This window comes from Panthera leo, chromosome B2 (assembly GCF_018350215.1).
Source record: "Panthera leo isolate Ple1 chromosome B2, P.leo_Ple1_pat1.1, whole genome shotgun sequence".
Classification (NCBI taxonomy): Eukaryota; Metazoa; Chordata; class Mammalia; order Carnivora; family Felidae; genus Panthera; species Panthera leo.
This window is the reverse complement of record NC_056683.1, coordinates 54113267-54139655: the sequence shown is the minus strand read 5'-3', so window position 1 is coordinate 54139655 and position 26389 is coordinate 54113267. Positions and strand designations below refer to the sequence as shown.

Genomic DNA, 26389 nt, shown 5'->3' with positions numbered 1-26389 from the left:
CTATTGTTTTCCATAGTGATTGCACCAATTTATTTTCCCATCAATAGTGCACAAGTCCACATCCTTGCTAACACTCGTTATTTCTTGGTTGTTGGTGGTGTTGTTGTTGTTGTTTGATGACAGTCATTCTAGCAGGTGTGAGTTTTGTAGTTTTAATTTGCATTTTCCTGATGATTAGTGATATTGAACATCTTTTCATGTATCTGTTGGCCATTTATATGTCTTCTTTGGAAAAATACCAATTTGGTTCCTCTACCATTTTTTTATTGGATTTTTTAAAAAGATATCTCTATACCCAACATAGGGCCTGAATTCACAACCTCAAGATCAAGAGTTACATGCTCTACCAACTGAGCCAGTCAGAAGTCCCTGGACTTTCTTTTTTCTATTGAGTTGTATGAATTCTTTATATAGTTTAGATATTAACTCCGCATCACATATATAGTTTGCAAATATTTTCTCCCATTCTGTAGGTTGCCTTTTCATTTTGTTGATTGTCTCTTTTACTCTGCAGAAGCTTTTTATTTTTTTAATTTTTAAAAATGTTTTATTTATTTTTGAGAGAGAGAGACAGAGTACAAGCCAGGGAGGGGCAGAGAAAGAGGGAGACAGAATCCGTGAAACAGGCTCCAGGCTCTGAGCTGTCAGCATAGAGCCTGACGTGGGACTCGAACTTGTGAACCGCAAGATCATGACCTGAGCCGAAGTCGGAAGCTTAACCGACTGAACTACCCAGGCGCCCCTGCAGAAGCTTTTTAAACGTTTTTGTGAGTGTTTATTTATTTATTTTGAAAGAGGGAGAGAGAGCTGGGGGGGTGGGGGCGGGCAGAGAAAGAGAGTCCTAAGCAGTATCTGCGGTGTTCGTGCAGTGCCTGACATAGGTCTCCATCTCACAACTGTGCGATCATAATCTGAGCTGAAATCAAGAGCCGGTTGCTTAACCTACTGAGACACCCAGCACCCCAGAAGCTTTTTAGTTTGATGTAGTCAGAGATTACTTTATTGTTTCTTGGTAAATGCTTGTTGTCTCAAAAACTCACCTTGAATTACAAATAATAATACACAAAACCACTAACAAATTAGGAAAAAGTACTATCAACATTTGACAGATAAATGGCTAGTTTCTTTAATGTAGAAAGGACTCATACATCAATACGCAAAAGACCATCAGCTGAATAGAAACATGGGCAAAGATGACACGTCGAATATGAAAAGAAATACAATAGTCAATTGACAGGAAAGTGTATTAATATCATACACAATAAGGAAATGAAATTAAACAATGAGGATATAATTTTTCTTGTATCTAATTGACAAGGATTAACAGCATAACACTACTTAATGTGAGTAAAGCTGTGGGAGAAGAGATATGTAGTTATCCCCTGTTTTTCACAAATTCTCATTATGACACCTTGCTTGTACAGAAGACCTACATTAGTACCTGTTTTCACAACCAAAAGAAATCCGAAGAGGATTTTCACTTTTACAAAACAAAAACAAAAACAAAAACAAAAAACAAAAGATAAAAATCGAAAATAGCATTCAGCGTTTGTTTTGCAGCGGACTGTTATGGTACAAGCAGCGGGCACCTGAGCAGCGAGAGAGGCCCTGCCTAACTCCTTGAGATCCACATCCAGCATCTCAGCATGACTGGCCACAGCTCTGAACTGTGCCTGTGAGCACCTATGCTCTGTGCTCTGTCTCCATTTATTTTGTGCATCTACTGGCAAGATGTGTTCTAAGATATTGGAAAAACCTAAGAGAAGTTATTGCGGGGGAGTCTGGGAATGATGAAAAGTTTTTCCATGTAAATTAATGGTAATTGCTTCTTTGCTTTACACCAATTTGACTTAGAGTGTATTTATTTATTTATTTATTTATTTATCTATTTTTAAGTAATCTCTACACCCAATGTGGGGCTTGAACTCATGACCCAGAGATCAAGAGTACCATGCTCTTTTGAGTGAGCAAGCCAGGTGCCCCTGCTTTATGCCATTTTGGCTAAAGCTTTCATAGGACGGCTCTACTTTTAGGAGTGGGGGAAGCCTGGTATGTTGTTGGAAGAGAAATGAAATCAATCCTTTCGGTGAGCAATTTGGCAAAATATATCAAAAGGGTAAACTTGTATTTCCCTTTTTAAACATTTCATTTACACTATATTCTATAAGGGTCCTTAATAATACAAGTACAGTGAACTCAATTATCTCATACTTTAAGGTCAAATGGATATAGAGTTTGTGAACTGAGCAAAGTATTAAATGCTTTTCTCTCTATCCCAAGTTATAGTTGGTTCCTTCTAAACATCCAGGCTTGGGGTGCCTGGGTGGCTCAGTCAGGTTAGGTGTCTGACTCTTAGTTTTGGCTCAGGTCATGATCTTACGGTTTGATGAATTCGAGCTCCACATCAGGCTCTGTGCTATTGGCTTGAGATTCACCTTTTCTCCTACCCCTCCTCTGCTCACACTCTCTCAATCTCTCTCAAAAATACATAAACTTAAAAAAATAAACAGGTTAATTTGGGCGTTATCAAGCCTTCAGAGATTCAGAAATTCTGCTATAAAAAAAATGATAGTCTGTCTTGAATTTCCTCCTAAAATATTTTTCCCTCATGGGACATAATTTAAATGTAGACAGAAAAAAAAAAAAAAAAACCCCAGAAAGAATGCAGGACAAAACAAGTGTTGCATTGATGATGAATTGGTGATAATTACAGAGACACCTCTGGGTGCTTTTAGGTTGCTTTAGGGCCACATGGCAGGTCCAGATTCTACTCCTCAGATTTATATGTTTAAGAATCGTATTCTACCAGTTCACTCAAGGGATGATTAGGGAACGGGAAACCAATCATCTTCCAAGAAGCTTATTATATACATAAAGCAGAATGTTAGTCTCATAAGTAGGATATATACCAAGGATGATAACCAGACCTGAAGGTTTCTTTACAAAACATGATCTCTTGCTTAAAAAAGCAGAAGCCTCCATTTCATGCTTCCGTCCTTCTCATTTTTCTTCTTTTCTGAATTTTTTCTTTCTTGTGGGTATGTACATTTAGGAGACCAATTTGCAAGTCAGAAGGCTGCTGAGTAAGCACAAAACTAAAGCAAATAGAATTGGATGCCTTCTGAAAGAATTTCTAGCAAACTGAAGAGAAACAATGAATTGTTCTTACACGTTACAGGAATTTCTTTCTAAAAATTTGGGCCGTGAGTCAAGAATCAGAACACCCTTTCTTTTTTCAAGTGAAGGAAAAATACAGGCTCAGATACACAGTTGACTCTTGAACTGCACGGATCCACAAGTCTACTTACACACATTTTTTTATACACCACAGTACAGTGCTGTAAATGTATTTTCTCTTCTTTATGATTTTTTTTGGAAGTGTATTTGAGAGAGAGTGTGAGCATGCGCGCGTGTGTGCACAAGTGGAGGGGGGGCAGAGAGAGGGAGGGAGAGAATGCCAAGCAGGCTCTGTGCTGTCAGCTCAAAGTTTAACATGGGGCTCAATCTCACAAACCATGACATCATGACATGAGCCAAAATCAAGTGCTAGATGCCTGACTGACTGAGCCACCCAGGGACCCCGAAGTATTTCAGCACTTTGAAGACCTTTTTGGGACAGTAGTCTGCTGTCTTCTGTGTCGGCATCATTGAAATAAACTCTTTCTTGTTTCATCGCCTCTCATCCCTCTCCCTTTGGATTTTGTCAGCTGCGAGTGGCCGATCCTGGTCTGTTTGGAGCCCCTGGAGCCGGGTGCTCTTGCACCCCAGCACCCCAATTACGCCATGTTGTACAAGGGTCAGCTGCAGTGAAACAAAAAACCGGGCCAAGTGATTTCCTTTTATCTGCCCCAAATGATAGCACACATGCTGCTTTTTAAAAATAAAGTAAAGCACTACCAAAAAGAGGGTGAATACCTTTCTTCACTGTGGAAGGAAGTTATGTGGTTGTTTCAAAAGTTGTCAGTGTGTTCCATGATAGGGAGTTATATGCAAAATGACTCCGAAAGCAAAAGGAGCCACAAGACTGAAGAAAAAAGTGGACAAATCCAGCTTGAGAGAAATGGTCTGTTAAGGGGAAGTAGGGACAGAAGCTGTGTCTTTGGTGCCAGGAAGGCAGTAAGATGAGTAGATCACTGCAACCTCAGCTCCCGTTAGACTTGTTTTTATAGCCTAGAGGCTGGGGAGTATAAATTGGGGACTACCAAGAGGACCACCTCTGAGGAGAATGTTCCGGAAAAGGTGTCTTATCTCTAGAGCAGATCAAGGACATTTTGCCCTGAGGGTGTACTTAAGGGCGTGGTTAACAAAAGGAAAGAAGGTGGTGGTGGTAGTAGGATTGCTGTACCCCAAAAGGCTTCTGGTCACAGAATGCAATGCTTAGAAAGAACTCTCAATGATATATTTCACAGTGCCTGTGACTTTTAAGGACTGGGATATTTTCTGAAGACCTTAGAATGAGCAAATGGCCTCAGCACCTAGTGTCTAACTTAAAGTGACTTTAACATAAAATGTTAATTGTTAGCATCCTTTTCCAAACCTTTTAAATAGTTGCTGGTAACTTGCTGAAGCACTCCCATTACTCTATCGTTAGGGCATCTGTTTCTCTGAAAACAAAATGACTGGTGAGGTGAAAATTTGTCCCACACTGCAGTCATTTAATTAAAAGGTAGATTTATTCAGTTTTAACTGTTACAAATATCATGTATACCATTATAACTCTTTACGTTTTCACCCTAAAATACATAAGCCTACTATATAAGTGACTTTATTTGCTAGTAGAAAGTATTTAAAACCACAGTGGACTCTGAAATGTCCAGTCACCTAACTCCTAGGTAACTACGTTATTTGGCTGTAATAACTTTTATTACAGGGTGCTCCTTTTCTTCTCTCTCTTGAAATATCTATGTTAGGATGTTGGTAAATGTCCCTTAGAAATAAAAACATTAGGGGTGCCTGGGTGGCTCAGCTGATTGAGTGTCTGACGCATTTTGGCTCGGGACGTGAGACTGATCCCCGCCTCTGGTTCTGAGCTGGGTGTGGAGCCTGCTTAAGATTCTCTCTCTCCCTCTTCCTGTGCCCCTCTCCCCACTCATGCCCCCCTCCTCTAAACAAACAAACAACCCACCCTTTGGATTAAAAGGAAAACTGAACCCCTTATGTATTTTTGTTACTATTAAATAATGCTTTTGTAAATTTGAATGGAAAACCACCTGTATGTATTGCTATTGGGTTGGCGTTAAAGTTAAGCCCTTGTTTAATTTAAAATATACTACTTAGGGGCGCCTGGGTGGCTCAGTCGGTTAAGCGGCCGGTTTCAGCTCAGGTCATGATCTCGCGGTCCGTGAGTTCAAGCCCTGCGTCGGGCTCTGTGCTGACATCTCAGAGCCTGCAGCCTGTTTCAGATTCTGTGTCTCCCTCTCTCTGACCCTCCCCTGTTCATGCTCTGTCTCTCCCTGTCTCAAAAATAAATAAATGTTAAAAAAAAAATTAAAAAAAAAAATATACTACTTAATAAAAATTTCATGAAAGATAAATCCAATAATCAAAAAATAAATGAATTTCAAAACTAAAATTTTGTGTAACATGTATCAACAGTGTGGAACAAAGCAGTAAAAGATATAATGTAACTTTTTTATTAAAAATATTTTTTAATGTTTATTATTTTTGAGAGACAGAAAGACAGAGCACAAGCAGGGGAGGGGCAGAGAGAGAGGGAGACACAGAATCCGAAGCAGGCTCCAGGCTCTGAGCTGTCAGCACAGAGCGTGACATGGGGCTTGAACTCACAAGCCCTGAGATCATGACCTGAGCTGAAGTTGGACACTTAACTGACTGAGCCACCCAGGTGCTCCTATAATGTAACTTCTTTAAAATTTAGAACAACTTGGGGCACCTGGGTGGCTCAGGAGGTTAAACTTCTGACTTCACCCCAGATCATGATATTGAGGTCAGTGGGTTCGAGCCCTGTGTTGGGCTCTGTGCTGACAGCTCAGAGCCTGGAGGCTGCTTTGGATTCTGTGTCTCTCTCTCTCTCCCCACCCTCCACTCATGCTCTGTCTCTCTCTCTCTCTCTCTCTCTCTCTCAAAAATAAACATTAGAAAATTACAAAAAATAAAATTCTGAACTTAAAAATTTTCATATTTATCTAATTATTTATTTTAAAAATGTTTATTTATTTTTAGAGAGCGTGAGTGGGATGGCGGGGGGCGGGGGGGGGGAGAGAGAAGGAGAGAGAGAATCCCAAGCAGGCTTATGCTCAGAGCACACACCAGCCCGGGGCTCATCTCATGACCATGAGATAATGACCTGAACCAAAATCAGGAGTCAGAAGCTTAACCAAATGAGCCATCCAGGCACCCCTATTTCATGTTTTAGATACTCTGCCAATATTTAGCATAGTGATTTTATTGATAGTGGGATATTTAATGCAATTTAGTAGCACTGTGGCTTAAATAATCTTGTCTTAGAAATGAAGTTTGTTTTAAAGAAATAAAGTCTATTTTAAAGAAATGTTGTTTGGAGGCTTTTGTGCTCCACCCTCAAGTAATAAATTTACTTTGCCCTGTGCAAAATAACTGTAGCATTAAAAAATATATAAATAATCTCTACATCCAGCATGGGGCTTGAACTCACAATCCTGAGATCAAGATGCTCCACCGACTAAGCCAGTCAGGAGTCCCCTATTCAAATTTATTTAGCAAGTGCTTTCTGTGTTAGCCACCATCCTAAGCACCTTGCATATGGCATCTCATTTAAAGTTCATAACTCACAGGAGCATTAGCATCCTGACTTTACAGCTGGGGAGGTCAGGGATATTCTTGGGGCTCTCTGCTGATAAGAGCTGGGGTTAGGAACTCAAGTCTTCCTGCAGCAAAGCTTAAAGCCACTATGTGTGTTCTCTCCCAGGGCTGTATCATCTTTAGACCTGAAGGCTGATGATTACACTTGAATATGTACTTATAATACTCTGGATCCAAATTTTAGGTCAGTTTTCCAATGCCAGGTTTTTCAATCTTTTCTGACAGCCTCTGTCAAATTCCTGCACAAATCGTGCCCAAAGTAGTTGCATATTAAAGTTGGACTAGAGGGGTGCCTGGGTGGCTCAGCCGGTTGTGTCTGACTCTTGATTTTGGCTCAAGTCATGACCTCACGGTTCATGAGATTGAGCCCTACACTGGGTTCTGTGCTGGCAGTGCAGAGCCTACTTGCAATTCCCATTCTCTCTCTCTCTCTGCCCCTCCCTCACTTGTATTCTCTCTTTGAAAAATAAACTTAAAAAAAAAAAAGCTGGGCTAGATACTGAAATTGGCCCTCACCAAACAGCTGTGAGTGAATGCCATAGTGATCTGAATGCCAACTACATGCAAGGGAAGCATGTTTGCCACAATGTTTTTTTTTGTTTGTTTGTTTGTTTTATTGTTTTTACATAAGCTCTACACCCAGCGTGGGGCTTGAACTCACAAACCCAAGATGAAGAGTTGCATGCTCTAAGGCCTGGTCAGCTGGGCACCCCCAATATTTGAGGTGGGTAATTAAAGATTAGTGTGACCCAGTTCAAGTTGTTTACTCTTTGATCATGATTGAAAGCTTAAGAATGTAGTCATGTCCCTAAACAGAGGTCCATTTCATTTTGCTTGCTTGTTGTGAGTAGACACACACAAGTTCAATTTCACTACTGTCCTTGCCTTTTCTAAAATTCTCAGCTTTTACTTTCATTTTTGTCTTTGAGGAATTTCAAAATCCAGCCTTCAAAAATAGCATTATCACATATGTGTCCTCCACATGTATCAGAATTTCTCTCAGTCATTTGAAAGGGACACATGTATGGATATTTCCTACTTAAAAATCATTGCATGTAATTGTTTGCCAGATCCTTACTCTGTTCCTTTCAGGGGTTGTTAAATTCTTTCATGCTTTCCAACTGTAACATGTTTAAGCAGAGTTCTGTAATTAATTGGTCATCTCCTTAGAGTGAATTCCAAGCATTTTGAGTTGGAGTGCTAGAGTGAGCTGCATCAATGCAGAGGACCATGTCTGTACTCACTGTCGTGTCCCTCTGCATCATACCTCACTTGCTAATGTTCTAGTCACAGGATACCATTCCCATAGAATAGCGTGAATGGTGCCCCCTAGTGGATGCAGTACTGGTACTGGGAGGGCAGCACAGCTGGAAAACCCAGTTCACATTCATTACTGTTAGCTCTCTCCTTCCTATCCCTGTGAAAGCTTTCAGGATTTTTATTATTATTTTTTAATGTCAATGATTCCTACATTTAAATGCCAGGAGGGACAATTCTACATTTGTCAGACTTTTCACGGGGTGGCAATATCACTCTGTCCTCAGTTGATGCACATTGAATGCTCTCCCGTCAACTCCTTGGCTGGTCCTGCAAGCTGCACTCTTAGAGCCAGTGTAGGAATAGGGACACTCTACTGGGAAGCAGTCTCATGAAGGATGGAAGCAGGGCTGTCCAAAAACTGTATGCTACATTCAGTAAATGGTAAGAAATGATCTTGCAGTTCATGAGTCTGAACGCCACTTCAGGGTCTGTGCCGACAGCTCAGAGCCTGGAGCCTACTTTGGATTCTGTGTCTCCCTCTCCCTCTGCCCCTCCCCCTCTCAGGCTCTGTCTGTCTCTCTCTCAAAAAATGAATAAACATTAAAGAAACAAAAAAGGAATGGGGCTTTACGGAATGTATGAATAAAAGACAAATAATATACTTTGAATTCCATTGTAGCCCCAGACTATTATCTATATAAAAGATGACAGGGGCGCCTGGGTGGCTCAGTTGGTTGAGCGCCCGACTTCAGCTCAGGTCATGATCTCGCGGCTCGTGAATTTGAGCCTGGTGTTGGGGTCTGTGCTGACAGCTTGGAGCCTGGAGCCTGCTTCGGATTCTGCGTCTCCCTCTCTCTCTGCCCCTCCCCTGCTCACACTCTCCCCTGTCTCTCTTTCTCAAAAGTAAATAAACATTAAAAAATTTTTAAAAAAAAAGATGACAGATGAAGGTTAATGTGACTCTTGGTAGTTTCATCATTTAAAAATGAATTGCACTTCTACTCGTTCTTGTAATAAATAAAAATGTTAAGAATCAACACACTGAGGTCCTTGCCCCTGGAATGTGGCTCAGGCTGGAGATACAGAGGGCTACAGGTGCTGCAGGCCAGGGACTGAGGCAGCCTGGAGATGGTAGACCACAGCTCTTCAAGTCCGTGATAAGGACTGGCCTCCAATGAATCTCCACTACAAAAAAATGGGAAAGAAACAACATGAAGAGCACAAAGGTTGAGGAGGCGGGGCCCAAACATGTGGTAGAAAATGTCCTAGGCTAACATGGAGTGAACAAGTGAATGGGAAGTGGGAGTATCTCCCAGGGTGGAAGGGATTCAAAGATGCTGACAGTCCTTGAGAACTGGAAGAAAACTTGATTCTTGTTTCTTAATTTTCAAAAAGCTGGTAAAGATGGCACAAAAAGAACATCTTTATCTGACAGTGAACCTGATGACAGCAAATGAGAGTCAAATGACAAAATAAAGCGGCTTTGACCACAGTTATCAATGAGAATTAATGTTCCCCATGAAATGGAAAGATTTAAATGAGGCCGACTTAGCAATGGCAATCAAAACCATAATGTTCTCAGATTGTAATTGCTTTTTATGAAGAGAGGCTAATTTGACATTTTTGCCCAGAAAATGAAGCTCAATATTGTTTGCATCGCAAGCTATAAATATATAAAGCTAATCTGGATCCTGACTCTCTTTCTCCCCCAGTGTGAAAGAATACCTACATTCTCATGAAAATTGGGTCTGATGTATTCATTTTGAAGTAGTATTTGAGGGGAAGTCGAGGTTTTTGTGTATCCACAGCACTAGTTACTTCTAACAAATGAAAGTGTTCTGCGGTTGTTTCATTTATCACACATAAAAGAATAATCAATATACAGGTCAACCTTGTTAGTAAACAAAATGCAAACTAAATTCAGGTATTTAGTCTAATGTCTAATGTTAGAAAAAACAATGCTCGATTCTCGGAAGCTTTTAGTGAAATAGCTACATTTTAATTACTGAAGACAGTATAAATTGATGTAACTCTTATACCAAAAAATTTGGAAATATGTCAGGTCATGAAAATGTATATACCCTTTGACCTGGTAAATCCCACTGCTGGCAACTTATACAAAGAAAATCAAAAACAAAGAAAAAAGGAAAAAGCTCTCTGTATATAAACATGTTGCAGGAATAAGAAACAACCTGGAAACAACCTAAATGCCTAGTTAGGGGAATGGCTAAGTAAATTATACAACTATACGGAATAGAGGTTTTAAAGTTGACAATTAGCAGACTTTATAGCAGCATTTTTTTTAAAAAAAGGCAAGTTACAATACCGCATTTCAATAATGAGTACAAATTGAGAGAAATGATGCATTTGGAAAAAGATGAAGTGGACATATAGTTGTTCACAGTGGTAAAATCAGGCGAATTCTCTCACACTTTATGCCATGTTTTCACACACAGGAAGGAATATATTCATATTATCAGATGCATAAATCTTAAGTCAAAATTGATTCAGATGTCCAAAAAAGGTGCTTTATGAAAAAGATGGAGGGAAAGCTTCTTATTTTGGGATCCCTTTTAAGCACACTTCTTAGTTAACAGTAGATGTGTAGTGTGTGTGTGTGCTGATTAAGTAAAGAATTTCTAGTCAACCAAATGCCCCATGTGCCCAAGTATCTCCACGTCAGATAAAGCCCAGGAAAGAAAATAATGCTTTTGCCCTAGGCTGAGCACTAACTCTCTCCTATATACTAAGTATTCAACCACAGAATAGTAAAAAATATATATATTAGGTGCTAGATCCTAATACAAGACAAGAATTCAATCTAAAAATTTCTAGAAAGATAATTAAAATACTTCTAGGTTTAATTATGTTAATCACAAAACTGATGACACTGGGATATTTTCCTCATCTGAAATAATCAGTATCAAATGTTATGCCTAACATAAAGAACTAGTATTTAATCATTTTTACGTCATTATTTGTAAGTGCTCTTCTGTTTCAAAACTAATTAAATTTGCCTTCAGCATTTTGTTGCAGAGTTTTGGAACCAGCTCCTTTAGAATGCTCTAACAGCTTGATGGCCTTGTCAGAGTTTTCAATATTTCTAAGCAGAGTCTCTAATCTTCTCTTAATTTTCTTCTGATCTTCAAGAGCACAGCCAATCACTATGGACTGAAACTTCTGGTCAACAGGCCCAGATGGCACCTCAGATGAACAAGCACTGTACAGTGACATCAAGTGACTCTTGGCGTTTCCCAAATCATCCAGAAACTTACTGACCACCTCATCAATAATCCTGGTGGCATGCTTTAAGGATTCTTGCTGCTGGGGATTTCTAATAGTTTCTACTGAAACTTCAACGGTGAGCGTTCTTCCCATCAAACGGTTTGCTGTCAGATTTAATTCTTCTCTTTCTCCTAAACGTAGAAAGTTTAAAGTATCAATCAATATGAGATATAAATTTATCGATGTTGAGAACACAAAGGCATTCTTTTGTGGCTAAAACTATTTTCTGTAGTGCCTCTGCTATGAAATTTTTAGAGTAAAAGTTAAAACTATAGCACATAAGATTAACTATGTGTATTACAAAGAGAGGTTGCAGAATACCTTTCCCTGAAAGTCTTTATACGTGGGATACCAGATGACTTCTCAAGTGGTCATGTTTGAAAAAGTTTGGGCGGGCATGCATTTGTAACTGGGATGGAGATCAAGTCTTAACACAGAGTGAATAGTGAACATAACCAGGGCTTTGTGCTGGGTAGACAAGAGATCAGATATGGTGGATCTCTCCATATGGATGTGCACATAGGGGAAGAAAAAGAATTTTCCCTGTACCTTTCTGAGCTCTTGGCTGAGAAACGTTGTAATAAAAGACAGATTCACAAGAAAAAAACCCCAGAAATTTATTAATATGTATACTTCAAATATACATAAGAGATTGCCAGGGAAACGGAGATGGTCTAACTCCCTGAGATGGCCTGAGCCACCACCTTAAAAACCATCTTCGGCTAAGGACTAAGATGTTGAGGGAGGTCTTCCCCTCCTTAGGGAGGTTACTAGGAAAAGCAGGATAAACCAGGCTAAGGGTGTTTTGCAGATGTAGTAGGTGCTTTCTGCATAGATAAGAGTTTCTTGTGACTTCCAGTCATCCTTCTTTCTGGTACACAGAGTTCTTTACAAATGGAACTTTCCTTTGTAAATTTAAACTTCCCTTACAAAAGAATGACTTCTACTCTGTTTTCAGAGCTTCTCCTGTGTCTGCAGTTTCTCAGAAATAATCAGCTTGAAATAATTCTCATGCCAAGAGGTATACTTTCGGATGACATAGTCTGCACGTGTATCAGAATACAATGACCCAATTTTGGCTGACAAAAACTTAGCCACAGTAGTGGAGAAAAAGCTGGCCTCAGAATGAGACACTGGCTTCATCTTCTCCAGGCAAATTTAAGCAGGCCAGTAGTATAAGTCTTGACCAGCACAGAGAGGCAATGGTGGGGAGAGGGGCGCTGGGTCAACATTTCATTATTTATATGAAAAAGTCAGCAATCTTTTGTGTGTTCTGTTCTGTGACTTCCTTCCTAATTCATAGATCTTTGGCCAGGATGGGGAAAAGACTGGCTAGGTCTTAATCCTGCTGTGCATGTCTAACATTTCAGGGCCTGGAGTTAGATGGCACATTCATGGCACCAGCTGCTGGCCTATTAGCTTGTCCCGGGAAGCACCAGGGCAACCAAATTAGGAAGACCACTGCTAGTGAAAGGAAATTACAAGTACCCTGTTTCTCCATGGGCAGTCATGCTTTTCGTATGGAAACAATAGCACATTTTTACATTAATGGGGTTTTATCGGGTCCATAATTTATTTCCCCTGCATTTTCTCTCCTTCCTCTCTTTAAGTTACACCTCAACCCCTCCTTTTTTGTCTTCTCTGCTTTTATACTTCTATGGTCCAATAACTTCTGAGGAGCTGAAGTTAGAAGTGTGAGCCTGAGGTCAAAGCCACAGCCCTACTGCTCGGGGCTACCTCTTCTGGACCTTAGAGGCCTTTTCTACCATTTCCGATCATGTCCCTGAGGTAGGGGGTGGGCCAGAAGGGTGACCTCTGGGTACGTGGCTCTTGTTGTAATAGACTGACAGCTGCAGCTGCTGTCTGCTGCTCACGGGAGATGCCAAAGCCAGGCGTGCTCATTCCTCAAGTCAAGCGAACATGGACCCATGTGTATCCCAAATCCCTTCACGGAGTGGAAAAGATGAGCTCCCTTCCATGGAAATGCTCTCACCATCGCTGATCTGCCTCATGTCCTGGCTATTCTGGATGCTGTGGATCATCTCCAGGAGGATTTCTTTCTCTTGCTCCACAGCAGTTGCCGCTTCTCTCAAAGCCTCCACCCTGTAGAAGTTGGGAAAACAAAAGTTACCATATGGAAGTTTAGTTTTCCTCATCGCTATCATGTGCTCCAACTCAAGTTTCAAGATCACTAGGAGCACCTTTCAAAAATTCTTTATTCCTTTTTAAAAAGTTCTTTAACTTTTCTATTGTTTTAAATCCACCTACCCCACTCCCATTTTCCTCCCTGCTTGTATGGCGACCATTCTGTTTAGTGTTTATCTATTTTGTATTTGTTCTTTTTTTTTTTTTTTTTTAATTTTTTTTTCAACGTTTTTTATTTATTTTTGGGACAGAGAGAGACAGAGCATGAACGGGGGAGGGGCAGAGAGAGAGGGAGACACAGAATCGGAAACAGGCTCCAGGCTCCGAGCCATCAGCCCAGAGCCTGATGCGGGGCTCGAACTCACGGACCGCGAGATCGTGACCTGGCTGAAGTCGGACGCTTAACCGACTGCACCACCCAGGCGCCCCTATTTTGTATTTGTTCTTAACAAAATGTATATTTGTGTTTTCACCTATTTTCAATTTATATCTCACTCTGTTTCCCCTCAGCATTATTTTATTAAGAACCATCCAGCTTCCTATGTGAATATCTAGTCAGTAGCTTCTGATTGCTGCATATCATATACTTCATGCATATACAGCTGGTTTTACATCCACTCTCCCAGTGGAGACACCCACCTTATCCCCTCACTTTTCATCACCACAAAAAATGCTTACACGAATACATGTCCCCTCATGGACTGAATGAGAATCTCCTTAGGATGTATCCCAGGGCAGGATTGCTGAGACAAGGGTACAGTTGTTCTCTGGAATGGCTATGCTAGACCACTGTTCAGAAGCAAGAATTCTTGTCCCCTCACAGGTCCTTCTAGCTGGACCAAGAATTAAATTGACATGAGACAGATTAAGAGGAGAAAATCAAATATAACAGTGTACATTGGAGGAAATTCCAAAGATGGTCAGGCAAAATGAGGTGTATATGTCATTCTGAATGAAGAAAAGGGGAGTAGGGGTCTGGGACTTCGGACAAAAGGAATATACTTCACAGGGTGATAAGAAGAGCAGATGTTTGGTAATTAGATGTTTGCCCTACCAAAAAGATGGGCCATTCAGATAAAATTTATCTCTGTTTATAACCCTTATTTTGGGAAAGACCCCTAATTTAGATTCTTCTGTGTGGTTAAGGGAGGGGTAAAAGTTTCTCTTGAGCCTGCAGGTTCTCAAGTGCCTTCAGCTCAAAATAACCCACATGCCAAAGTGGCGCATTCTGGGGGCCCTGTCCTGAACTCCTTCACAATATTCCCAGCAGCAAAGCAGAGGAATCCCTGTGCCCCCAAAGCCCTACCAATACTCAGCATTTTCCAACTTTCTACTTGTTGCCAGTCTAGTAAGTGTGCAGTGATATGTTCGTACCTAACTTGCATGTCTGTCATTACTAATAATTTTGGACATCTCTTTGTATTCTTGTTAGCTTCTTCATAGCCTGTACCTATTTTCACTTCATTTCATTTCATTTTCTTTTTCCCCCTCCGTCCCTCCCTTGTTTATCTTTTTTAAACAGGAGTTACTGTCCTCTTGTTGATTTGCATGTTCAAGCAATTAATCCCACGTTAGTTAAAGACATTATAATTATCTTCTCCCATCCTATCATACATGAATTTTGTCTGGGATATCCTTCACTGAACAGACATCCTTACTTTGAAGTGATCAAATTGATCTTTTCTTGCTTTTCTTTTGCCTTATGGTTTACGCTTTTGAAGTTTTGCTTCAGGATCTTTCCATCCTAAGTCCGAAGTTATTTTCCTATATTTCTTCCTATTAACTTTATTGCTTTATCTTTCTCATATTTATGTTTTAGTCCATCTAGAATCCACCTTGTATGTGTTTAGGTAAGGATTTTGCTTTATTTTCTCCAAATAGTGAACCGGCTTCTCCAACATTCTATCCACCAAAAATCTACCTTTCCTCCAATGATTTATAGATTGTCTACTCATAGAAATCTCTATTTCATTCACTAGTATATTTGTTCTTTTTTAATGTTTTTATTTATTTTTGAAGGAGAGAGACAGAGCATGAGCAGGGGAGGGGCACAGAGAGAGGGAGACACAGAATCCGAAGCAGGCTCCAGGCTCTAAGCTGTCAGCACAGAGCCCGATGCAGGGCTCGAACTCACGAACTGTGAGATCATAACCTGAGCCGAAGTCGGATGCTTAACCAACTGAGCCACCCAGGTGCCTCTACTAGTATATTTGTTCTTACACCAACACCCATTTTTTAAAAAACAGCAACAGCCTGGTAATATGCCTTAATATTTGGCAGAACTAGTCCCCTAATCTTAAATATAACTTAGCTATTTAGACTTTTAATTCTCCATATTAACTCTAGAGTAAGTTTATCGGGTTTCTCAAAGAACTGAGATAAATTTGGCATCTTTAGCATACTGCAATTCTATCCAGAAGCATGATGTGTCGCTCCATCTATTCAGATCATCTTCTATCTTATTTTTATTTTTTTATTATATTTTTAAGATTTTATTTTTGGGGGGCACCTGGGTGGCTCAGTCAGTTAAATGTCCTGTCTGACTCTTGATTTTTGGCTCAGGTTATGATCTCACAGTTAGTAAGTTCAAGCCTGGCATCAGGTTCTGTGCTGCTGGTGCAGAGCCTGCTTGGGATTCTTGCTCTGCTCAACATGTTCTCTCTCTCTGTCTCTCAAAAAAAATAAACTAAAAAAAAAAAAAAAAAAGATTTTATTATTTTAAGTAATCCCCACACCCAATGGGAGGCTTGAACTCACGACCCTGAGATCAAGAGTCACATGCTCAGTTGACTGAGCCAGCCAGGCACCCCTCTTTTATATTCTTAGAGTTATGAAGTATTCTTTTAAAAATTTTTTTTAATATATTTTTTAAAGCTTATTTATTTTGAGAGAGAGATAGACAGAGAACATGAGCAGGGGAGGGGCAGAGAGACAGGGAGAGAGAGAATCCCAAGCAGGTTCCACACTGTCAGTGCAAACCCTGATTTGGGGCTTTAACTCACAAACCATGACATCATGACCCAAGCCAAAACCAAGAGTCGGACACTTAACCAACTGAGCCACCCAGGTACCCCGAGTTTTGAAGTTTTCTTAATGGTAGTCTTTGTGGACTCTTCTGAGTGCTTTGATCCTTTGAGGATACTGTTGTTATTGTGAATATTTTAAATTATAATTTCTTGCTGGTTATTGCTGGTTGGAGAAATGCTGCTTTTAGAAGGTTCATCTTGTACTTGGTAACTGATTTATTTATTAATTTTAATAATTTATCTTTTGATTCAGTGATTCGTCTAGATTGGTGGGCATATCATCTGCACAAAATGACAGTTTTAATCTCTTCCTTTTCAATCCTATCAGCTCCTATTTTAATTTATTTTTAGTATTGACTAAAGTCCTCTGTTACTTTATTAAGCAGTGGTGATTAGACAGGGCAACTGTGTCTTTTCCTGAATTTAAAGGAAATGCCTGTTTAGGTTTTTGGTATAAAGACCAGATCAAGCTATAGAAGCACTACTTTTCCTAATTCCCTTGAGTATAAATAAATACACATGCGCTCTTATTACACATACACATGAACACACCCAGTCACCAAAGAACAAGACTGTGGAATTATGAGAACAGAAAAAAAGAAAATCCTGTATGTTTAGGGTGCTTTGTTTTCAGGGCCATTTCTTGCTATACGTTATCCTGTAACTAAGTAAGTTGCCATTTCTGCAAAATGAACAGTGACAGACTTAGATCCTTGGTATTCAGATGGCCTGAGAATCATGAGATCATGAAGATCTAATCTTGATTGCTGCCTTAAGTGGGCACAGAAGGAACAACTTCACTAATGTTTGAACACATGTCCACTCCATATAAGGCTTCCCCTACTCACCCTAACCACACATTTGCCTTTTCCCCAACAGCCATCCACCTGTTAGACCCCAAAATAGCACTGATAGACTATAAAGTCACACGGTCTCTTTGTTCATCAAGATACTAAATATATGTTGAACTCTGTGTTCATAAGAGCCAGAAAAACAAAGAGCTGGTAAGAATCTTATGTGACAAATGTGGCTGGAAAGCACAATAAAACCAATATTCTATAAAACAGCAATAATGCCAACAGCAGGCCCACTTCCAGCACCATTCATTGCGTACTTCAATATTTTACATTAGCAAACTCTCAGGCAGATAACCTAGGGCCCAGTACATAGAAGAGAGATTGAGTAGGCACTAATATGAAATATTTATGTGAAAAACACAAACCATGACTATACTGTTTAAATGACACAGATGAATCATGTGATTAGTAAATGAGAAGATGCTGAAAGAAGAGATTAATTTTTCAACACTCTTTGAGTTTGTACTCAAATGCACAATGATAGAGAATTAAATGTTACTCTAAAAAGGAAAGCTTCATTTACATCAAGTTATGACAGTAAGTTCATGGAATTGTTAACAAGAAATTGGTTTAGGAAGAGATGCTCTAGAAAAAAACCCCATAAATATAAGGAAGATATTTTGTCATTAAATGAGACCAAATGCAGAAGAAATTATTGTTAATGTTTATTTATTTTTGAAGAAAGACAGCGAGCGAGAGAGCGAGCGTGAGCTGGTGAGGGGCAGAGAGAGAGGAAGACAGACAGGCTCCGTACTGTTAGCACACAGCCTGACATGGGGCTCAAACCCATGGGCCATGAGATCAAGACCTGACCCAAAGTCAGACCTTTAACTGACTGAGCCACTCAGACGCCCCGAATACACAAGACATTAGATGGAACTTTTAAGGGTTGTGGGGTTTTTTCTTGTTGTTGTTGTTTTGTTTTGTTTTTCTCCCCAAGGCTAGAAATTGCCAGGGCATTTTCCCTGTGATAAACAGACTTCACTTTTAATGAAACCTCTCATATACATTTTTATGTATACTTTTTTCATTTCATAGCAAAGGTAAAATGCATTCTTTAGAATGTAAATATTTCAAGGTTTTTTTGTTTGTTTTTTTTTTTTTTGGCACCATCGACCTTTCATGTGCAGTTCCCTCTAGCTGAACCTAGACCTCTACTTAAATTTATGTAAGTAATATTTGCACTGTTTGTCAGCTACTGAGATCCTTAAATTCATCTCACATATAAATCTTTCTGTCTACAACCCTTCCATTTAGTTCTAGAAAATTGTTAGTTATAGTATCTTCGAATATTCCCTGTCCTCCATGCTATTATTTTCCTCCGGGACTCTGGTTAGACAAGTGTTGGACCACCTCACTTTACCCTTCAAGTTTTTAAACATCATTTGACAACACTTCTCTTGGCAGAGAAGGGTGGTTCTGTTTTTATTAACAGATCCTAGAAGAGCTACATGTCCAAAATTGGGAAAGAAATCCTCATACCATGGCTGGCCTGGGTTGTACTCCTGGAAAACTCTCTGCATGAAATCGCAACTAAGCAGGCTTAACACAAAGAAATTTTAGTCAGAAATTCTTAGGAGGGCAAAACTTGAAGTGCCCACATCCTCCACTAGTGTTCGGGTCTCCTGCACCTCACACATCTCTGCAGCCTAGGTAGCAAAAGCATGCACTTGTGAGGCCTGACAGCGACTTCACCAGACTGAGGCTACTGTGGATATGTCCACTAACACAGCATTCAGTGAAGCCACAATGGCTTTCAGTCACACTGTTCAAACCGGCACCGCCAATTACTGGCTGTGTAACCTAAGTTCTCTTTGCCTCAATCTCTTCATTTATGACATAGGGATAATGAGATGGTGGTTGTGACTGAATGAAGTAAAGCAGGTAAAGAGTTTAACACAGTTGACTGACAGCACTGACTACAACAATTATGTTTATGAGTTACTATATGTCATGTGTCTAGAATTGGTGCTGGTAAACATTAGCTTCATGCTATTTATTACACACTTACCATTATGGACTCAGGCTTATAAATACCAAGAACTTGTGCTTTCATACAAAGGAAGAGAAATGGCAAATGCTCCTATCATGAATTTAGTTGAATAAATAATTTCTAAAATAGGTTCTTAAAATCATAGTCCATCTCTTATTAAATACTCATATCCAAGAAACAAGTGTTGGTAAGGATGTGGAGAAAAAGGAACCCTTGTGCACCGTTGGCAGGAATGCAAACTGGTGCACACACTGGAAAACAGTATGGAGGTTCTTCAGAAAACCAAAAATGGAATTACCCTATGATCCAGTAATCACACTACTGGGTATTTACCAAAAGAGTACAAAAATGCTGACTTGAAAGGTTATAGGCACTGTTATGTTCATTGCAGCATTATTTATAATAGCCTAATTGTGGAAGTAGCCCTAGTGTGCATCAATAGATAAATGAATAAAGCAGATGTGTATATAAATACGCACACGTATGCACATACATAATGGAATATTATTCAGCCATAAAAAAGAATGAAATCTTGCCATTTGCAACAACACGGGTGGAGCTAGAGTGTATAAGGCTAAGCGAAGTCAGTCAGAGGAAGACAAATAACATATGATTCTATTCATATGTGAAATTTAAGAAACAAAACAAATGAACAAAGGGAAAAAAAAAAGAGAGACAAACAATAAAATAAGACCCTTAATTATAGAGAACAAATTGGCAGTTACCAGAGGGAGGGAGTGAGTGGGATGGGTAAAATAGGTGAAGGGGATTAAGAGAAAACTTATCTTTTTTTTTCTTAAGTTTTTTTTTAATGTTTATTTTTGAGAGAGACAGAGCGTGACTGGGGGAGGGGCAGAGAGAGAGGGAGACACAGAATCTGAAGCAGGCTCCAGGCTCTGAGCCCGACGACGAGCTCAAAACCCATAAACCCTGAGTCAAAGTCAGATGCTTAACCAACTGAGCCACTCAGGTGCTGCTTAAAGATTTTATTTTTAAGTAATCTCTACACCCAATGTGGGGCTCAATCAAGAGTCACATGCTCTACTCTGCCAGCCAGGTGCCCCAAGAGTACACTTACCTTGATGAGCTCTGAGTAATGTATAGAATTGCTGAATCAGGGCACCTGGGTGGCTCAGTCGGTTAAGCGGCTGACTCTTCAGCTCAGGTCTTGATCTCACGGTTCGTGAGTTTGAGCCCCTCCTCGGGCTCTGTGCTGACAGTGTGGGGCCTGCTTGGGATTTGGTCTCCCTCTCTTTGCCCCTCCCCCATTTGCTCGCTCTCTCAAATAAACTTAAAAAAAATATATATATACTTAAAAAAAAATAAGAATGGCTGCATCACTATATTGCACACCTAAAACTAATATAACACTGTATGTTAACTATATTGGAATTAAAATAAAAAATAAAAATTAAAAAAATACCCTTGTATATAAAGAAAGCTACAAGGATTACTTATATTCTAGGCAGTGTAAGATTTTGAGTAAGTTTTCCTAATCATCACCAAAATATGAAAATACACTCACCACTGCAACCCTGCAGTGTGAAGATGGAACTGGTGCTTAGGAGCCTCTCATCAGTACTGCAGCCTTAGGCAAGCCACTCAATCCCTCTGGACTTGGGTTCCCTCATTTCTAAAAGAGATAACATTCTTGTGCCCTCCTCTGCCTCAAAGGGTTTTGTAAGGTTCAAATGACAATGTATGTGAGAAGTGCTCTTTTAAATTATAGGCTGTTGTTCAATATTAACTCTGAGGCCACTTGTTTTGTGACTCGTGGGACACTGGCACACCCTAAGAAACTTCAAGCAACAGGAAACTTTCAGCCAAATGATCCATATCACTCCCGGCCCCAACCCTTCATTCTCTGGCTGTCGGGTAAGTCACTGGGCAGGGGAAGGACCTACAACGTGACCAGTTTTGGGAAATTTGTGAACAATCTTGCAGTCCTATCATTTTCCCCTCTGCCACTCTCCACAACCCATATCCCAAACATCTTCATTACCATCGAGAGCCTTCTAGGAGCCACTCAATACTTGGCATCAGTAGGTATTCAGTATTTACTGTATTCAACACCAATTTAAATGTAATTTTTGGGGCACCTGTCTGGCTCAATTGGTGGAGTGTGTGAATCCTGACCTTGGGGTTGTAAATTCAAGCCCCATGATGGGTGTAGAGATTACTTAAAAATAAAATCTTAAAAAAAAAGGGATTTTCACTTCTTTCAGTAAAGTCATATATTCATCCATATACTATTCCTCCATTTTGAAATACTGTAAGCAGCAAGAGTTAGGGGTCCCTGGGCAAAGAAAGACAGACATAGCTTTCTTGATGTAAGAGAAGTCATTTTAGGCCCCAAACCATCTTGTGAAAGAATGTGAGAACAGCCACCATCAGGCCAGGAGATAGTCTAATCATAGTCAGAAAGCAAAGACTGACCTGATGCACACTCCTGAGTTATCTCTGCAGGATTTAAACCCCTTTGAGTACTCAGATCCCAGACCAACTGACGCCAGGGAACGGATGCTGCTGACCCTTTCCAGCCCTTGTGACTTTGACTTGGAATCAGTCACCCCATTGCCATGCTGTATTCCCCACTGTGCAAGCCTCTTCCTGAATATGTATGCACCCTTAGCTTAAAACTCCCCCAATCTTGTTGTTCCGGGACACACTGCTTGGGAAAGATCCCCCCATGTTCTCCTTCACTTGCTGCAAGTAAAACCCTTCCTTTTCCTATTCTTTGGCTTGGTTGTATCTTTCGGCTTGACACCCACCAAGAGGCAAAGCCAGCTTCAGGTAACAGTAAGACACATCTAACTTTAAGAGAATTCAGGCATGAATTATTAAGCTCTATTGCCAGTCTTCCTGGGTTCTGGCTGGGGGACCCTGGACAAGTCATGTATCTTCCTAAGCCTCAATTTCCCATGTGGAGAATGGAGGTAATAGTAACTTCCACAAAGGAATGGGCCCTGGTATACAGAGTCAGTGCTCATTTAATGAATCATTGTTAGCATGTATTATTCATAAATTACAGTGACTTAAAAAAAGTAACAATAATAAGCAAGGTGTCTTGAGCCACTGATGAATGTAAAAGTCAGATGCCATTTAGAATTGGTCAAAAAACTGGGAGAGACAGGAATCACCTTTTTAGGAGGAAGCAAAAAAGGAGATGAGATGGAGTCAAGAAAGAAAGGCCAGTGTCATGGTAAAGTATTAGAAACAAATGGAATTCCTTTAATTTGTAGAATGCTGCCAAACATTTTAAAGCATTTAAAAACTCACATACGCCACCAGTTCATACTCTATCTCATAGAGCATTTAGCAAATTGTTTTCAGTTTCATATGGAAGACATTTTACCACAAATGACACAATTAGTATGGCTGGGGAACAGTAACTGCAAGCTTCTAAGTACAAACTACAGTGTTTTATTCTACCTAAAACACTGCCTTATGAGTCATCCTTAATATAAAATTAAACTATTAGAGCAAAATTACCTTGAATATGTTTTCTTTTACAAATAGATCTAGGCATGAGGCTAGTTTTTAATAGTGCGGTGCTCTGTGACACTGCTCATGTGGTTTCAAAGGAACTTTAAAGCATCAGCATTTGCATTTTTATTTTCACTACCTTCTAAAATACTTCCTTAGATCAGTATTACTTTTTATTTTAAGGAAGAAACAAAGCTTACAAAAGGCTAAATTACTAGATAAGTCCTTAAAATGAGTAATTAGGACATTTTAATCAGTCTTTCTTCCTCAGCTCAAGGGTTAATTAAACAAGTTATAATGTAATCACTTGTATATAGTAATCAATTTACATTAATCAAACATTAAGAATGTACTAATACTCAGAACAGAGGCTTTCCTTTAAAGATAAGTACTTGCCTGCTTTTCCACCTACCACACACGAGGTGTTAAGTCAAGTTTGAGCAGAATGACTCAGCTTGAAGAAGGGAAGGGCAAAATCCTCCTCATTCCTTTCAGGAAAAATCGTTTCTGACCAGGAGGGAGAGAGCCCTGAAATAGTTAAGAACTTGCCCTCAAAGTTCTAAATACCTGGGGAGATGTGGGAGTTACTTGTTTTTTTGTTTTGTTTTGTTTTCAGTGTCTTCATTTCCTCATCTTTTATTCATTTATTTTTATGTTTACAATTTTATTTAAATCCAAGTTAGTTAACATACAGTGTAATAGTGGTTTCAGGAGGATGTGGGGAGTTACTTGTAGCGCTGCCATATAAAAAGAAATATTATTCTTCAGAGGGGCATTAAGTAGCTTGAAGCTACTGATCAGTCTTGTTCCACTTTCTCTGGGGGCTGAATGCGTCAAGCTCAACCATGGGGAAGCCTTAGTTTTCTTTTGTTCCATTTGTCTCATTCTGAGCCGAACTCTAGAATGTGGTTTTGGCTCCGATTTCCCTATGTGTTGCCATCCATGAAATCATCCTGGAAGGAGAATTTCTCATCTTTTGACTCTTTTCTCAGGACAATAATAATAATTTCCTCAACTGCTGAGATATACTGTGGTTATGAATGCACTTTGTTGGCAAATAGACACCCCTTCTTATTTTGGTATATAAATCCAGGGAGATAAAGACATACATGCACTGCTTCCTAAAATTTTTGGCTTACATACTTCTTTGCTCCTCCAGAACCTGGTGAAAACTATAGAAAAAAAATTCGGTGTAGTTTCAGGGGTTGCAGAGCCTTAATAAGATTTTCATTTAACTACATCTGCACACAATTGTCACAGTAACTTTGGTGACATAAACGTTTACAAGAAGTACATAAAAGTTTTAATACACTAAGGGAAACAAGTATTTCCAAAATTTATTATAAATTACTTAGAGATTGTACATAAGCATAACTATGTATTACTTAATAAAATCTTATTCAGTTGAGAAGGAAAAAAAAACGGGTGACTATCTTATGCTTTTGGGCCAATGATTAGCACTTTCAAGAAGGTGTCAGTCAGGGGGCGCCTGGGTGGCTCAGTCGGTTAAGCGGCCGACTTCGGCTCAGGTCATGATCTCGCGGTCCGTGAGTTCGAGCCCCGCGTCGGGGTCTGTGCTGACAGCTCAGAGCCTGGAGCCTGTTTCAGATTCTGTGTCTCCCACTCTCTGACCCAACCCCGTTCATGCTCTGTCTCTCTCTGTCTCAAAAATAAATAAACATTAAAAAAAAAATTTTTTTAAGAAGGTGTCAGTCAGTACAGTCAATGTCTTCTACGGAAGGAGGTACACAAATACTGCAAAACTAACGGAAAGGCTGCATGCAGGGTTAGGAGGAAAACGAAAGCTGCAGGGTCTTATTACACCAAGTACCCAGCCATTGTTCTCCCCGCAGCTCCTCATTTGTCCTACTCCTCCCTACTCCTTGCTATCAGACGGGTCCCTGGATTTTTAGTTTTTTTGCTCTGCTGGGTTTTGGAGCAAAGAAACTGATCACTCACCAGTAAACTGCTGCCGCTCTTAAAAATGAATAATAGGAAAAGGGCAAGTTAAAAAACATTTGGGAAGACCACACACTGGCACTCAGAAGGTTCTAGAAGTTCTGTAGACACGGAGTGTCACAGTCTGTAATCTCAAATAACGCCACGCTAACTTTTACCTTCTCTGGTTTTTCTCCGTTCCCAAACGCTCAGGTCTGTTAACGAGAACGTGGCCACCAATAATGCGCTCACAGGTTCTTAAATCGCATGCGTTCTCTCTCCGACGGAGAGGAAAATCCACCAAGGGCGAGAGAAAACTGCAGCATCCCCATGAAGAACAAATCTCAAGCAAGCAACTTCTGTGGCCGCAGCCTGCCCCGGGACCGTGCCGGACCGGCCCGCCCCGCCGCGCACGGCCTCCGTCCGCAGACCGCCCCGCCGCTCACCTGAGCTCCAGCTGGTCCAGGCTCTCCAGCAGGCGGCTGGAGCGGTCGGCCATGGAGGAGGAGCGGCAGAAGCGCCCCTCGTTGGCTTTCGCGTTGATCTTCGCCTGAGCCATCTGAACCTCCGAGGCGGGGCGGCCAAGAGGTCACCGGCCTCTCCGGCGGCGGCGAGTGGAGAGTCCCGCGGCCGCAGGCGTCGCCGTCACCGCGCGGGGCGCCCGCCTCCCTCTGACGCCCGCGGGGGGCGGCCCGGGAGGATGCGCCGACACCGCCGCCGCCGCGTGGCCAAACAAGGGCAGGCGCGCCGCCCGCCGGGCTCAGGGCTACGGTCCCCGGCGGGGAGCGACTGCAGCTGCGGGAGGGAGCTCGCTGGCCACGGGGCCTCGAGGGTGGGCAGCCAGGGCCCGGGGCCGGAGGAGCGGCCTCCGAGGCACCTGGAGGGGCTGACGAAGGAAGGGGAGGACCTAACTCGATCGCCCCTTCTTGCTCTCCAGACCCGGAAACAACCGAAACCCCAGAGGAGGCTCACAGAACAGCCCTCTACCCCTATCTCTGGGCGCCCGCGACTCTGTGCAGCCTGGATGTAGCCAATTCCCCACACGCCAAGGTACCTAATGGTAGGCTGTGGGTATTACCCAGTGATGGCTTCGCTTAGTTTCTCCCAGCTCTCCTAATTCACGCCCTAAACCAAAACCATTAAAATCCTTTGATATGGGGAGAAAAGGTTCCTTTGTGGCACCGATGGCATCTAAGTACGGCTCCTTGGCAGTCTGTACTTGCCCGACCCTGTCTCAACATTTCTTTTCCTGAGGTGGAATAAATGAAAGCCTGGATAAAACCACTGAAGCTTACAGAGCGGGGGAAAAAAAGGAAAGAAAGAAAAAGCTACCCCATCTTTCTTTGTCTTTCACACGCAATTGATTTAAATCTCCTGTTAAAAAGATACGGCAAGTCACTAGGGCAGACGCTATAAAGGTCAGTGAAGGAATAGGACAGGGAATACAAAGATTTATGTACTGAAAAACCTGTGCTTTGCTCCCATCTCATAGCTGTCCGCCTCATATTGCAAGGATGAGAATATACATACAGGGCACATTAAATGATAGATAATAACAGTTTAAAGCTGAATTACCACCTTTAATCTGAGATCAAAGA

At 40.8% G+C, this 26389-nt stretch overlaps 1 protein-coding gene across 2 annotated transcripts; it reads right to left on the bottom strand.

Moving 5' to 3' along the window:
* Window positions 1-10901: 10901 nt before the first annotated feature.
* Window positions 10902-25440, bottom strand: BAG2 (BAG cochaperone 2). Of its 2 annotated transcripts, none has more exons than XM_042939103.1 (3): window positions 25238-25440; window positions 13340-13449; window positions 10902-11477 (listed from the first exon to the last, which is right to left on the bottom strand). In XM_042939103.1, the coding sequence occupies exons 1-3, from the start codon at window positions 25348-25350 to the stop codon at window positions 11065-11067; spliced, it is 636 nt and encodes a 211-aa protein (XP_042795037.1). In that variant the 5' UTR covers window positions 25351-25440; the 3' UTR covers window positions 10902-11064. The 2 variants fall into 2 exon arrangements, with proteins under 2 accessions (XP_042795037.1, XP_042795038.1); XM_042939104.1 differs by lacking the exon at window positions 25238-25440 and adding an exon at window positions 24813-24927.
* Window positions 25441-26389: the final 949 nt, after the last annotated feature.